General features: G+C 39.3%; 1 protein-coding gene across 1 annotated transcript in view; it reads left to right on the forward strand.

Moving 5' to 3' along the window:
• The window catches only part of adgrb2 (adhesion G protein-coupled receptor B2), a 683,435-nt gene that overhangs the window by 598,851 nt on the left and 67,830 nt on the right, over nt 1-16,754 (forward strand). The window contains exon 25 of the mRNA XM_048613298.1: nt 7,807-7,905. Coding sequence (XP_048469255.1) covers nt 7,807-7,905 — 99 coding nt within the window. The remainder of the gene's footprint in view (nt 1-7,806; nt 7,906-16,754) is intronic.

Consider the following 16,754-nt stretch of genomic DNA (forward strand, 5'->3'; position numbering starts at 1 on the left):
GCCTTTCTGCTCCTATGATGCTGCTTGGCCTGCTGTGTTCATCCAGCTCTGCACCTTGTTGTCTCGGATTCTCCAGCATCTGCAGTTCCTACTATCTCTCATTTGTAAAGTTCACTTGTTTCAGGAGGCCTGCATTTTCAGGAATGACAATCTTGACTGAATTCCCATTTGAAACTATGGTAGAAAAATTGTGCCACAATTTCAAGGTAAACAACTTACTGGAAGTTACCACTCACTTTCACCCAGCAGAGAGTAATGCAGATAAATGTTGTCAGCAAGACAAGATACAGACTGCCATGCAGAGTACTGACAAAGTGTAATACGATCTCCTCTAAAATAATGCATGTTAATGACCTAGAACATGTTATGGAGACTGGAAGTATCAGGAAAACTCTACTTCCCAGGTAGATTATTCATGCAGAAGGCACCTGGCAGTGATACTTTAGCAACAAAATAAAATAGCAGGAATATATATTCACTATTAGTAAACTTTTTAGAAACTTTTGAAATGATGCCAGTAGAAATGTTTTCTTGCCTGAAAGGAAGTCCAGGGATAAACCATGACCTCTAGACAGTTTAAGTTCAGTTTTATGGAGGGAGCTCCTGCTGAGTTAGACTAATCCAACAGCTCTGCACTATATCCTTTCAAAAATCTCAACATAAAGAAACATTCATGGGTTATAATCATCAGTGGCGAGAATAGCATTTTTTTTGTCCATCCCTAATGGTACTTTAGAAGAGGTAAACCGCTTTCTTGAATTGCTGCAGCTGGTATGGTATAACACCCACAGTGCTATTAGGAAGGGAATTTCAAGATTTTGACCTAGCAACAAGACAATGTATTTCCAAACTTAGGTGGTTTGCTGCAATGCATCTTGCAGATGGTACACAGTGCTGCCGCTGACGGAAGGAGTGAATAGGATAGTAATCAGCAGTCTGCTTTGTCCGTAGTGTTGAATATTTTGAGAGTTTTGCAGCTGTGATCATTCAGAAGGGGGGAATATGCAACAGCTCCTGACTGGTGTTTTGGAGATAGTGGAAAGGCTTAGTGGAGTCAGGAGGTGTGTCACTCTTCACAGAATACCCAATTTCTGGCCTGTTCGTTTGCCCCAGGTTTTACTTGATTAGTCCAGTTAAGTGACCCTCCCTATCGCCTTCATGATGTTGGTGATGACGAATTCAATGATGGGTTGAATGTCATTATCTTTTTTTTGAAGCTATGTTGGATGTCCGTAATATGTTCTTCTACCTGCACCAACACTGTGTGCATTCCAAGTGATTTCCTCAAGCATTTTCCTTCAGATGATCAAAATAACAGGCCTACAGTCACTTGAATCTGCCTTGTCTTCTTTTCCAAAGACACTGACTGCATTAAATTAATTCCAGTTTACAGGAAATGACCCAGTTGTTATACCAATTTTCAAATTGTTAATTCTATTGAAAAATATAACTGAACTATGGTAATATTACCAGTTTTATTCTCAACATCATCATTAATTGTTAATAGTTGAGCATTGTCTTCAAGTGTGAATATTGATGCAAAAACTCATTTATATTTCCACCATACCCGTAAACTTGCCATAACCTCTTCTCAAGCATCCTTCATCAGTTCATTTCAGTCTTTGACAGCTCTGTACCTCTTCAAATAACAGAAAAACCTTTCACATTACTTACACAATTGTCTGCAAGACTGTTTTCTATTACCCTTTTGACTGATCTGGTTAAGTGTAGTTTTAGGTTACTTCTCCTTAATAATGATCAGAGGGATTCTTGTCCCAGCAAATATTTGTACCATAAATCTTAGCACATAAAGAACCCTCATCACCTCAGATCTCTGGAGGCTAGAGCAAGATCTCAACATTTGATATTGTGTTGCCCATTATTTGGCATTACAGATAGCATTTTGGTTCTTGAATGGTTTGGGCCAGGACAGATGTCTTTCTGAATAGGTTGTTAGTCTGTTGTTAGCACAGGGAGCATGCACTGGGTATATGCAGTAGGCATATTGTTGTGTCAGTCAGGCCCAATGCTCCTTTCATGCCAGTGCTACCAGCTGGAGCTCACCACTGCAACTGACACATTGCCTTAAATGTACTAAACACCAGCTGAACACCAATTCAGCAGCAAGTAGATTCCCACTACCCTGTTTTTGAAAGGAACTGTCAACTACTTTCAATTTGATTGTTGATTGAATACGGCTCACCACTGCTGAATTTGTCAAAGTCATTGGTTTGTACAATTTAAAGTTGCTGAAGTCCACAGGGATTAGTGTGGCAAGTGCTAAAAGACTTTGTGCTGACTTCAAGGATCCTGTACATAGTGCTTGTACCCACTAAGAGTGCATGACCTACAGTGTGACAGAGAAAATGAGCACATGTTACACAGAGAAAAGGACAATCTGTTGGAAGTAGAAGGAGGAGGAATATGAAAAACTCTCTGAGAAGTCAGTCACATCTCACCAGAGTGTTCAGGGAATGTTTTTCATACCTGAAACTCAACAAGAAACAGACATTTCTGCTTCATTGAGGATATCCTTATGTAAAAATGCCACATTCTGCCATCACAGCTACAACTTCAGAGCAGGGTAGACAGCCATTGCTAGTCACTATGCAAGTGGCTTTGAAGTTTTATGAAGATGATATTTATAACATTTCGCTGTTGCATTAAGGGTAGATTATTATTTGTCAGCTAGGTAAGTGGGCCAAAATCTACTTTCTGTGCCATAAAATATTCAGTGTTTTATGTCCCATTTCATTCAGAAAGGATGGCCAGATTTTTACAGATCCTGCCAGTCTGCAGGTGGAGGAGTGGTAGGTTCATAGTTTGCACATCATGTCATTGGTAGGGGTCGTGTCGATCCATTCATTTGTGGTCCACTTCAGGCCTTTAAATGCCCAACTAACGATCACTTAAGAGTTTTCGTCCACTGCATCTGGAATATTACCTGCAGCAGGAAGGCCGATGGCTCCCTGAAGACTGGACGGGGTTTGGTACCTTTTTGTCAAAACTCCACTGTCCATTCGAGGCCTTATTCCAAGTATGCTTGCATTTCCCTTCCACCTTGCCCTGTCTACCCTGGCGCCCACTGCCCTCCCTTCACTGCCTTTAAATGGCTGCAAGGCATGTCAGCCAAACAGGATGTTTGGGAGTGAGCAGGGGGTGCAAGGGTTACAGGGGAAACTTCATCTTAATGCTTTAGTCATTTTGCCACACTGTTAGCATCGAATCACTAATCTGTTGTCTAATATATATCGACTGCTTTTCAAGTAGGATCTTACGTTGCCAATATTTTATCCTTGGGCTTCCATTTTTAAAAAGAATTATTCTTTCATAGGATGTGCGTTAGATGGTCTATGCCAATGTGTGTTGCCCATCCACAATTGTTCTTGAATTGAGCCACTTTTTAGTTCATTCCAGAGGGCAGTTAAAAGTCAACCACACTGTTATGTATCTCGAGTCACATGTAGACCAGACTGGCTAATGATGGAAGACTTCAATTCCTAAAGAACATCGGTGAATCAGATGGGTTTTTACAATAATTGCTGCTAACGACATGATATTGATAATTATAGACTAACTACTCAATTCTACATTGTATTAAATGAATTCAAATTTCACTAGCTGCTGTGGTAAATTTGAACCAATACCCTCACAGTATTAGTTTGGGCCTCTAGATTACTGGTCCAGTGGCATTACCACTATGCCACTGACTCTCTAATAAGTGAGCTTTGACCATGTTATGGCATGTGAAAACTAGGATCTAATCCATTATGGGTCTCCAGTGCTCCAAAGTCACTGTATTCTAATCTAAAAGAGTAGGAACTCCTTGGTCTGAGATATTGTAAAAGCTACTGAGACTACATGCTGAATTAGAACGTCTCTGTCATCAGAATCATATTAATAAAAACAAAAATCTGTAGATGCTGGAAATACAAAACAAACACAGAGAATGTTGAAGAAATACAACAGGTATGGCAGCATCTGTGGAGAGAGAGAAACAGAGTTAATGTCTGAGCCTGTTAAGAATCTTCTTCAGAATGCTATTAAATTTGGTCACTGTCACTACAAACTACTTGATAACAACGCTAATATCATAATATAGATTAGAATCATATTTGTTTGAGCTTAGGAAAAAAATCAAGTGTAAAATGAATTTAAAAATCCTTTCACTTTACTTTCCAAGTGAATCAAGGAAAACAAATTTAGAATGGATATCAGGGATGTAGATAATTTAGGTGCAAGGGTCTTATAGATGTTCTTTGTTTTTGGCAGCCAGTATTTAGTTCAATTATTATTAACAGTTGCAGTGATTAATTGAATACAAAGTGTACCTTGCATTGCAATATTCACAATTCAGACTTGCTCTTACAGCAAAAACAATTGCATTTTTCAAACAGAGAGCTCTATTAAATAATTGACTGTCCCCTTGTCAGATGATTGAATGTATAAATAACCATGTAATTGTGGGTAGGATCTTCTGTGACTTTTTTAAAGAATAAATTATGGATTTCTAATTAAAAGTTGAACATTAAGCTGTGCCATAGGATGCTGCTCAGGCTTTTTATTGGATGAACTATTGATGAGAAATATGTAGTTACTGATTGTCCTGATAAAGTAATACCCATAAAGCTAATGACTATTAACATCTTAGACAAGTTGTGATTTCTGAATATAGTCTGAAGTATCAAAATAAACTAACCTCTCTGCCATATAAAAAGCACAATTATAGACAGAAGTTACCCTCTTGTTTTTTTGAATGTGTGCACCTGATCTTCACCAATTATATCATGATGATGCTTTTGCCACTGAGATATGGTGGGCTGAGTTCTAGACACATTCTCATGGATCACTCAAGTGAACATTGTTCTGTCTAAACAGAGATACTAAATGTTTTTAAATCGCACTCTTGTCATAAACATGCACCTCCATTAAAACTAACTGAATGGTTTTGAGAAACAACAGCCTTGACTGATGATTTATCTTTACAGTCCTAGAGATCACTGAAGCCTAATGTAGGGCTATAACTCAAATCCCTGCAGGGATCAAACTAGGGATCATTCTAATTACTAAGGCCAACTTAGCCTAAATACTGAATTAAGAGTTGAAACATCAGGGAGCCCAGTAAATCCAGTTAAAGTAGAATGATTACCAAGATAATTCTGTGACTAATAGTATGGTAGTACATATGAAATAACAGTCACAAACAAAGTGTAAGTGATTGCCATGTATCTCTTTCAAATATCAACAGAATTTAGTTGAAAAGGAATATTGCAGATAAAAGATGTACAGCCCATGGGAAATGTGGCACATCAGTGGGGATTAGAAAAGAAGGAATGTGATGCATTTCAGAGTGACCTGCTAGGTTGGAGCCCTCTGTATTAAATAGAGAGGCAGCTGTAATACATCAAAAAGCTCAGCTGAGACTGGCCGAAGTCTTGAGAATTTCAAAAATTGGTGGAATGTGGATGGTTGATGGCAGAAGAAGGTCAGTGCAGTGAGGTCTGAGGTGATGCATTTTGTACAGAAGAACATGACAGCCAATATAAAGTAAAAGGTACAGTTATAAAGCCGGGGTGCAAGGGCAGAGGGACCCAGGTGTATATGTGCACAGATCATTGCACGTGATAAGGCAAGCAGAGAGAGCAATTTAATGAAGTATGCAGTCTCATGGGTATTATTAACAGGGGTATATATTACAGTGCAAGAGCAAGGAAGTGTTACTGAACTTGTAGAAGACACTTGTTGGACCTCAGAGTATTATGTACAATTCTGGTCTCCCCTGAATGTGAACATATTGGAGAGAGTAAAAAAGAGATTTACAAGAATGGGGATTCTAGAGATGAGAATCTTCAGTTATGAAGATAGATTGGGACTGTTCTCGTTGGAGAGAAGATGTTTAAGAGGAGATCTGTAGAAGTTTTCAAAATCATGATGGGCCTGGATATAAAAGATCAAGAGAAACAAATTCTGTTTGTAAAAGTGTCAAAATTGTGACAGAATAGACTTAAAGTGATTTGCACAAGAAACAAATATGATGTGAGAAAAACAGTTTCACCCAACGAGTGGTTTGAGTCTTGGATGCACTCTCTGGAAGAGTGATAGAGGCAGGTTCAGTTAAGGCATTCATGAGGGCACTGGATGATTATTTAAATAGAATTAATATTCAAGGGTATGGGGGAAAAGGCAGGAGACTGGCACTAGGTCATGGTGCTGATTTGGAGAGCCAGTGCAGACATGATGTGCTAAGTGATCTTCACTATGCACTGTAACTCTTGGGTGTTTCTGAAATTGGAATGTGCTAATTCATGGGATTCCAGCATGGTTAATTTCAATGAGCAGAAAATACTGCGGTGGTGCGCGTATCCAAATTCGCACATATATTCTTGTCATACAAATTTAAAAGAACATCCAACTTAATAAGAAACATTATTTTACTTCAACTAAATTATTTCACATAAACAGGTATGCAGAGATGAAGAATGAGAGCCTGGGTCATTTCACTGATGAGGCGAATGAAAATTCAATTATAACTACTTTACGCATCCCTCATTAATTGAATGAGTGAAATTAGCAATTACTAAACTTGCTGTTTTACTTCTGAATTATGTATATATGCTGTTTTAGGATGGGGATTTCTTGTCCTCACTTGAGTAAACAATATTTAGTACAATCATTTTTAAAAATTTACCCTTACAATTCCTTTGATTTTTCTGTGTATTCTACAGGTTCTGTAATTCCTCATGAACTGAGGAATATATAAACATTTACTGATTCTCTTACGCCATATTATGCCAATGTGGGCAGCTACTCTGACACTAGAATAACTGTTCATCTGATTACCCTTCACAAACTGGTGATAGAGCAAACATCAATCTATGAAAGAATGTAACAGAAAATAATCCTTCCCCCATTCCTGTAGTAGGACTGCAAAGTTCGTAAAGACATCTCACAGACTGAGAGACAAGTGTCCCCCATTTTGTCTTCACTTATCAACTGATTAAAGGGCTAAATGGATGGTATGATAGAAAAATCATTTGTGCTGTAATCCACAGTTGATCACAGTGCTGTCACTGAGGTCCCCCAGGTTTCCTCTTATTGCATCAGAATTATGACAGGATATGATTTTCAGCTTCGCTCTGATCCTTCACACTTTCTAAGGTCAAGTGCATTTTAATATTTTGGGAATATGGGTCCATTATGGGTAAATTTGGGACAATGCCCTTTGGGACTGCAGGGAGAAGTCTACAATAGTAGGACAGAGTAGAGTTGCTGTGTAACTTACCACAATATTGGTTGGTGCTATGCCAAATGATTTTTGGACAATTAATTATCTGTTCTACACTTAGAAGAACTTCTGTATCATGCCTGTTGACTTATCAATCAATTGAAGCAGGGAACTTCTCAAAATGAATCTCACTCAGTGTGAACCCTTAACAGTGATGGATAAAAACAATAGTTGGGTGTACCTTGCATCCGTGAGACTGAGTACACAAAGAAGAGAAATACAGAATTGCAATTGAAAGCAATGTGGGTCATAGTTAGGGCTCAGGCAATACAGGTTCAAGGGATTGGAGTTATTAAATTTACCAACATATACTCAAGAAAAAGCTACAAAATATTCCATCTCGCAAAAGAAAATGTCTTCACTTCAATTGTTAATTAATTAATCATTGTACTCCCAATTTCTTGCATTCTAATATTGCAAGATAATTACATCTGTGCTGCTTTTCTCAACTGTTTGTTTTTCGCTGCATTTAAACTTGGAGTCTTTATTTGTCCTCATTTTTGCTTTGCATTTGTTTCAAGTCAGGCAAATGAAGCCCGTAGCAGTTTGGTGCTCAAATGTTCCAAGTGTGGAGTTGTTTCAACTACAGCATTATCTGCCACCATCACCAGTAACGCCATGTTAGTCTCATCCAATTGATCCTAACTCTTGCATCATGGGTAACTTTGAAAGAGAAAGTATCCCTTTCTTCTCAGCCTAAATAAAATTTTAAAAATAAAGTTAAATGTTGTACATTTAAAAGTGATGGTATACAGTTTAGACTTTTAAAGGTTAGTGGAAGCCTTACAGCCCATTGTGCCTGTGTAAGTTATTTGAAAACTTAAAAAAAAAAGAGTCATTCAGTTAGTCCTAATCCCATCTCCTCTTCTTTCCCTAAGCGTCTATATGTGCATTTTTTTAAGTAATGTCTCCTCCCAGTCTTCTTCAAATGTACAATTTGTCCAAGGAAGTCAGAAAAATATTCCTGCTTCATCACATTTACTCCATTTCATCCTTAAGCCATAGTTGATTCCTGCTGAAATTAGTGGCTGTTAACCTAGTTGTGTACTGTAATACAGCATTGCAGCCATACAAGTCACAAGGTACCAGATTTGATTTTCACTTAAGAGCTGTTGACTAGACTACTGGCAGGAAGTAATGTTCTTCATTTAAATCAATCAGCATTCCTGTTCCTAATCACTATTCAGTGATTCCCATTAAGAAGTATGTATGCATGATCATCAAATGATGACAAGATTAGATTTGCATGTGATGCCACCCAATGTCAAAAAGCTTGTCAAAACCCACTTGCTCACATGAAGAAGAGAAGTTTGAATAGCCAGATAATTGCCTATCCTTGTAGAACACATAGATCAGCATGACTCAGCATATTCTGGAAAGGAGAGGAAAAAGGAATAAACCCATGATGTTACTGCTGTCTGGAAACAGGGCTGTGTTAATTATTCATCCAATTCTCTATTCCTGCGCTTCATAGAATGGAAACTTCCCATGCCCTCAATGACAAGGGCTATACCTCCCTGGGAAAATCATATGAGATGTCAAATGAGGCCTTTTTCTTGACTTAAATGCTGCACTTTGGAGTTCATTGCAATGCTGCTGCAAGAACATACTGTACACAGGATCAGGCACCCAGCTCATGGACTAGATCAGGGAGTATCTCAGGACTGCCCACTCACTGTCTCAGCTCACACTCACTTCACATTTGCCTAAGTGGTTACAGCACCGTGGCTCAGTGGTTAGCACTGCTGCCTCACAGCACCAGGTACCCAGGTTTGATAGCACCCTTGGGTGACTGTCGGTGTGGAGTTTGCACATTCTCCCTGTGTCTGCATGGGTTTCCTCTGGGTGCTTCGGTTTCCTCCCACAGTCCAAAGATGTGCAGGTTAGGTGGATTGGCCATGCTAAATTGCCAGTAGTGTTCAGGGATGTGTCGATTAGGTGGGCTATAGGGTGATGGGTCTGGGTGGGATGCTCTGAGGGAGATGTGGACTGGTTGGGCCAAAGGGCCTGTTCCCACACTGTAGGGATTCTTAAAAAAAAATACAGCTGTTTAACAGTTCCCCTGGGCCAACCAGAGGGAGGAGAAGAAAAGGGCATAACTTTGTGACCTAGAAGTCAGAATTCTGCCAAATAGTGGAAGTTGTGTTCTTTGTGTTCTCCTCAGAATTCTGTTTCCAGACTGTAGGGATTCTATGATTTCCTTGCCTTCTCTTTTTGCGCTTTGCTCCTCAGACAGAGCTTAAAGGTACGCAGTGTTTCTATCTTGCCTTTAGTGTTCAACACTGACAGAAAGTTGGGCAGCTTATCATGGATGTTAGCAGTTATCAGTCAAGGTGGTGGGAAGTACAGAAGTATCCTATCTTGATATTACAGCATGCATCAGCAGCCTTTTGCAGACACACAACATGTGCATCAACCAAATGGCCATGTCTTAAGGTCTAAGGGAAGTAGTCACATGTGAAATCCAGGGGAACTGACACTTGTCAGGGAGTTTCCATGCAGTCAGTCAAGGGCTTCATCCAGGGAGGTGGGGACAGTTAGTCGGCCACTCGGAGTAGTCATGATCAGGATCACAGAGAATTAGTAGCCAAATATTGGGCACCCCCAACACTTGTCTTGGCTTTTTTTGCCCTACAGTAGGTTGTTTTCTCCTGGAATTAGACAAAGGGAGGGATTGAATGAGATGAAAGTAAATTGCATGGCTATTAGTGTTGGTACTAGTGCAGGTGAGGTAAAAGTGGTGAGGTGTCCCAAGGGAGTGAGCAAGAGAGACAGAGGACATACACATTTAGTGGTCTGAGTGAATCAGATGGGTGAAAGTGAGCAGGGATGATGTTGCAGGCAATAGTGAGAGTGTACAGCATAAGCCTTGGTGGGAGGTGTGTGCAGTAGCAGAAATAGAGTGAGCATGAGGTAGCAAAGTCAAGATGGTGGCACTTACCCCGGTGGAATAGAGAAGGTCCATGACCTTCGGCATTGCTGCGCATTCCCCAAAGAGTTGAGAGTGCATTGATCCAGCTGGCAACCATGTACCAGTCTTTCATGGTTTGATATCATGGCATCATCTGCTGATTCTGTGGGAAGAGGGCAACCTTCCTATGACCTCATCCCGACCTACCAGGACGTCCAGGTGCATTTCACAAATTTCCTCATTTCCAGGGAAAACATTAGGAATCGTACAGGGAAGCTCCACACTGCCAGCACTTAACCAAGAGCACAACAACCTTCTAAAAGACGGTGCTGGTTCCTGTAATTCTGGGATATCCCAGCAGCAGTGAGTAAATCCGACCACAATGGGTGGGAGAATTGGGAGAAGGGCTGTTTGGTGTGTGGCAGATGAGTTTGGGATGATCCCAAATAGAAACTCAATAGGCCTCATAGAGAGAAACCCTCCATGAAATTTGATGAAAATTACATTTAGCCAAGATGTGGAAAATCAACCCATAATAAATCATTTCCCTGAACTTTTGGGTAATGAATCTATCATCACTGACCATGATGCGCACTGAATGGTAACCTCCAATTCTAACTTGAATTGGCCAGTTTCTTTTGTCTAGCAAAGTTGATTATCTTTGTCAATGTCAATGGAGAGTTGGTCAGATTCTTTCTTGTTGCAGATTGTCCTTCTTTGGCAATACTGTAACATCAATGTTTCTTGCTACTTCTCAGCCAAAGCCCAGGTCAGTAGTTTACAGACAGTGCTGGGAGAGAGGCAGACTGTTTGTGTGCTACCCCTCCCCCCAGAAGGAAGGTCATTGTTCAGTCATAGAGTCATACAGCATGGAAACAGACCCTTCAGTCCAACCAGTCCATGTTGAACATATGGAAAAAAATTGACTGAGTTCAACATCAAAGATCCCTAGTAAAAGCGAAGTCACTGGCAATTGACGCAAGGGAAGATTATTGTGGTTGTCATAGGTCAATCATCTCAGTCCTAAGATAATGTTTCAGGAGTTCATTAGGGGCAGCATCCAGCAATCTTCATCTGCTCATCAATGTCCTTCCCTCCATCGTAAGATCAGAAGTGGAGCTGTTTGTTTATGATTGTACAGAGATGGGCTTTTATCAAAAGGATTGCCTTGTTCCCAGTTTTGAATCATTCCTTTATTCCTTCTCTAATTTATATATTGTTTACTTTTCCTTCTTCCCAGTAATGAATTAATCACTGTTCCTTTCCTGAATATCATATTGCTCCCTTTCTCTTGTGCATTATGTTAGCCATATTTTTGTATCTCATGCAATTAGTTGTTTCTCTTTCACTACTATAAAACTCTTCGGACAAAAATCTCAAAAAATCTTGGATCATGTTTTCTTTTCTTGATTGTTTTAATTTTGAAGTCAAATACACCTGACTTGAAAAGGTACCTGTAATAACATTTTGCTTGGAGAGGCAGGCAAATGGGTTGCTTAAGGCTTTTATTAAGTGTATTACTTCATAATTCTCAGTTTATCTTATATAAAGACTGGTGCAGTCCTTTTTCAAAGGGATACTGGATCTTTATTCTATAGGTCTATATGAAAGTATATTAATAATACAAGATTTATTATTGTATGTTTTCAGCTGCAATGAAATGTGTTCTGTGGAGCTTTCTGTTGCAGTTTTTATGTACTCTGCAAAATGTGGGTGATAAGTTGCACATGTATATTTCACACCATTTTCTGTTTATATTTTTACCAGTAAAACAATTATAAGTTGAACTTCAGGAAATCTTTGTGGTTCAGTAGGTTAACCACTGGTTTGGAAAACAGGAATCACTGCAAATCTGAACCAATGATCTCTGTGTCTTTATGAAAACATGATACATAGAGTCAAATGTGGCTCCTCAAGCCTGCTCTCCTATTCGGTACTGACATGCCTGATATTCTACCTCAACTGCACTTTCTACCCAGTCCCCATCTCTCTTGATTATCTGAGAGAACAAAAATCTATCTGTCTTAAATATACTGAACGACGGAACAGTCACAGCTTTCTGTGGAAGAGAATTCCAAAGATTCTCAACCCTTTAGCTCAGAAAGATATTCTTTGTCTCAGCTTATTTTAAGGCTGTGTCCCATGTTCTAGATTCCACTGCAAGTGGGAAAATCTTTCAGTGTCAATTTTGTCAAGCCCTTCAAATCCTGTATATTTCAATGCAATCACCTCCTATTCTTCAAAACTCCAGAGAGTATAGACCCAGTTTTCTCAGTCTCTCATGATAGGAAAACCCTCTCAGTCCAGGAAGCAATCTTGTGAACTAAGTTGTATTCTATCAAAATAAACCTCAGCTGAATCTTAAAAGAATATACCCTAATATTTAGTATTCCTGCATCAACATGCACAAAGAAATAGTGCGTCATTTCACCACTTAGAAATTGCTGTTGGCATCAATTTGTGCTTTACTAAACGTTTTTGACAAAGTTTAGTCCTGTCGGTTTGTTCGTGATTCAGTCTAAATATGATCCATCTACCACTCTTAGCTTGCCTTTGAAACTGGAGCAATTTCAATCTTCTGAATTATCTGTGAATTGAAAGAAGTTCCAGTTTTTGTGCAATATGTTCTATATTACAACAGTGACTACACTTTAAAAGTTAAGTACTTTGGGATATCATAAGGTTGTGAAATGTGTAGAAATGCAATTTTCTATTTTCTTTTAAAATTGCTGCAAAGTTGTGTATTATTAATTAAGGAAAGACAGCTTTACAGGTCAGAAAATTACAAGCCATCTGAGATCTCATTGAGATAATTTTCAGAACTGATGCTTTTACATATTTAAATTTTCAGGAAATAGATTTCAAAGTAGGACATTGCAGACTTTAGTTTACAGTCTTCAATGTGGCTGGCCTGTATGGAGAAGCAAAGCTTGGGAATATGTTGAGCCACAAGAATCTCCACAGCCAGCCATGATACCTCTTCCATCACCAAGATAAGTCAGTGTGATCAGAGATGGCAAGAACTGCAGATGCTGGAGTCAGAGACGGAAGAAGGGTCCTGACCTGAAACATCAACTTTCTTGCTCCTCTGATGCTGCCTGGCCTGCTATGTTCCTCCAAGTCGTTGTGATCATTGGCTGCAATATATCACAGACATGAGGAGTGGTAAGCTTGGTGTTGCTCACCAGAAATATTGCACAGCATCAAAGAGCAGCGCCATGCTAACTCTATTACCGAATATCTGGCACAGTCATGACAGATAAGGTCATTGCCTTGCACTTAATTTGAGTATTGTACTTCGCTTTTAGCAGAAACCCAGATATTAATAGGTAGTTTTTAAAGAATGGAGCAAAGTAGTTTTTGACAGGAAATTATGTAGTTGTTCCATTGCTTAGCATCTGAACTTCGTATCTGAGCCACTAAGCCCTTCCTGTGATACAGCTGATTCCTCATTGAGTTTTTCATGCTCTGTTTTTACTGTGGTACCTTAAGTCTACCCTTCTTAGCTCAGATATACAAAGTTTTCCATTAGAATACTAGTGGTATGTTAGAGTATGATTTGATTGTGACGTTTGATGACTTTAAACTATGTGCCTCTTAAATTCAAAGGGCAGTAAAATCCGGAGAGGTACAAAAATAGGTTTCTGGTCTGATCCCATCAGTTTTCCACTGAACTGGTTGGATTAAAGATATCCCCTTGTTTGAACTTAGCATGTGTTTCATAGTTGATACAATGCTGTCATGAGTTGTAGCTGTATAAGTTTGCTCCCCTAGTATCATCTTTACACTCTTCACCACCTCATCACTAAGAATGGCATAATCAATAGTTTTAAATAAAGACACAATGAGTACTCATTGTAAAGCATGATTTAATCTGAACACATTATCAATTTCAGGCCTTATAAAACACTGCAGTGTGCAGAGAGACTCAAGTGGCAAACTGATAGCTGTTCTGCTGACCCAATCAACTCAGAAATGCCTGTCATATTGCTGCTGTGAATCACTGAGGAGGAGCTTGTTGGCCCTACTGGCATCTCATTACATAACCACAACCTGCAAACCAGCTGAAAACAAAAATGTCCCCAGTGCTGGCCGCAGGAGGTTCATTATAACATTTACTAACTTTGAAGGCTACTGACAGCAGTGTTTAAACATTGTGTTGTGCAGAGGCTGAACAGTTGCTGAAACTGTAACAAATACATCTGTGTGAAACCTTAGCCTTCAGCAACATCTCCTGTGCCTTTTTTCAAGATTGTGCACCTGAAGGAGATCATTGCTTTCATGGATTTTCACAACACTTTTAATATAGTACTATGTTCAGTCATATTGAAGAAACTGGAAACTCTAGACATATAGCGCAAAATTGTTAATTTTATTCAGGAAACATGCACCTACTCCAACATTAATGTGAAGGTATAGGGAATCACACAAAACCTATCCAAAAATGATATGAGTTAAGTTTGCCTACTATTAATGACCTCATTAACAATGCATTGGAATCCCAAAACTACTGATTTGGAGTATCTATTATAGATATTTCTGAGACTTCAAGCATGTCTTTGTGCAGATGAATAAGTCATTGGAGGACTAGGCAGGAAGTTTTATGCACTCTACACACCGATTTGAATATTTGGCCAAACCATGGAATTTAGTTGAATGTTCCTTATGTGGCATTACTGCTTTCAAATGCCTAAAAAATAACTTTGAAGTGATCTTTAGAAGATAGAAAATGTATCCATTCTGTTTACTAATTTATTTCTGTATCTTTGGTGTCTACTGGATGTCAAATGCAGCCCAAGTACACTCTTGCAGGACCAGGCTAAGCAGGGCCAATGGCAATTCAGTCTTGTCTTTATTCACTGCTAGCAGAGTCTCTTTGCAGGTTGAACTTGTGACAGTGTTCCTTTATAGTTCGGAACTGCACAGCACCTCTGGACTGTTTTCAACATTCAGATCTGCTGTGTGATAAATCTTTGACAAAAGCTTCAGGAGTAAGAACTGTGGCTTTCCCCAGTTGGTCACTTGCCATAAGGATAGAGCATGCAGCAATGAATTTTTGAAGAGATTCAAATGTCACAAAAGAAGGCTTCTCAACCCATCACATCTAAAATATAAAAGCTCTCCTGTATTGATTCTCCTACCTCACACCTCTCCATCACATTGCTGTTTAACTGGTGCATTTCCATCCTGATGTCAAGCTGATAGTATTGGATTTACATTTAGCATTGGATTTGTCTGCATATGTTGGCTCTATGAGATTCTGGCACCTACAAACTACTTATCAAGGGCCCAAATCTGCATTTGGCTGCTGCCTAATGAAAAATGGTGGAATAAAGGGTTACCTGTAGCATTATTCTAATTATTGTTTCTGAGCATGTGCAGGAGGAGCCTAATCACACTAACATCAAAGCATATGGAATTGGGGCTGGAGTATGTCAGGTTCCAAAGATGTTCTGTCTTACTCTATCTGTATGTACAAAATGAAGGTTATCAGTTTTCACTGACAAGAGTGTGGACTGTCCTCTATCAACAATCCAGTCATTATCTTACAATATCGACTAGTGACTCCTATTCAGTGGGAGGTGAAGAAAGGCTCCCTTGGTATCTGTGGTGTCAACATTGTTAATTTGTTGATGTAAGTTTGAAATCAAAACAACTCTTGTGATCAATGTGGTAAAATGATAGTTGGCTACGATAGCAGGTCAGGGAAATTCTCCATGGTGCTGTAAATCACCGTTTTCTAAACTCTTTTCCATTGTGAATCCATTGTGTGGTTTGAAAGTTGTGCAATTCCTTGGTGAACATTAGGGACGGTGACCTATCAGAACAGGGTTGGGATGTTGCCTGTTGCTGCCTCAAAGTTTGTGACCTGAAGATTTCAGCTAGTATCCAACTTTGGGAAGTCCTAAGCTCGTTGTATCATTGTTGCATCTGGATGGAATTAATTTACCATAAGGTCAATCTGAAAACCAGGTGCTTGTTAATTAGGATAGCCTCAAGTGAACAAGGATCAAAGATAGTTTGTGCAATTTTAGCTGCCTGAATTACAGCAACATGCAACAAGAACTCAATGCCCACTCCCAGCGCCCTGGCTCTGCTGATCTGCTCCCAGTCTCTGGGGTAGGGGTTGTTGTTTCTGTAAAGAAAGAAAATTATTTATCTGTCAGGCAAACAAAATCAGAATGAGTACATTTCTCAAAGTTTTATTCAGAGACTTGGTGATAATAAAGGAGTCCCAGAGGTCCGACTTTGAACAACTGTAAAATGCAACTCATCTGCACTACCGGTGTGTATAGATTTTTGGCCATTTCAGGGACCCACTATGTATCATCTTATTGTTCAGTTATATGCATTATGCACACACATACATAACCATGCAGGATTTGGTCGAGGAGTCAAAGATTATGTAAAAGAGGTTGAAGTAACAAATCATGTTTTAAAGCAGTTTATTATGAAGCCACTGCTTAAACAGACAGAAAAGATATAGGACTAGTAGCAGATAAGACAGTTTGCAACTCTCAAGTGTACAAAAGGATTAATGAAGCAGATTAGTGGTGT

This window comes from Rhincodon typus, chromosome 27 (genome assembly GCF_021869965.1).
Source record: "Rhincodon typus isolate 14 chromosome 27, sRhiTyp1.1, whole genome shotgun sequence".
NCBI classification, from domain to species: domain Eukaryota; kingdom Metazoa; phylum Chordata; class Chondrichthyes; order Orectolobiformes; family Rhincodontidae; genus Rhincodon; species Rhincodon typus.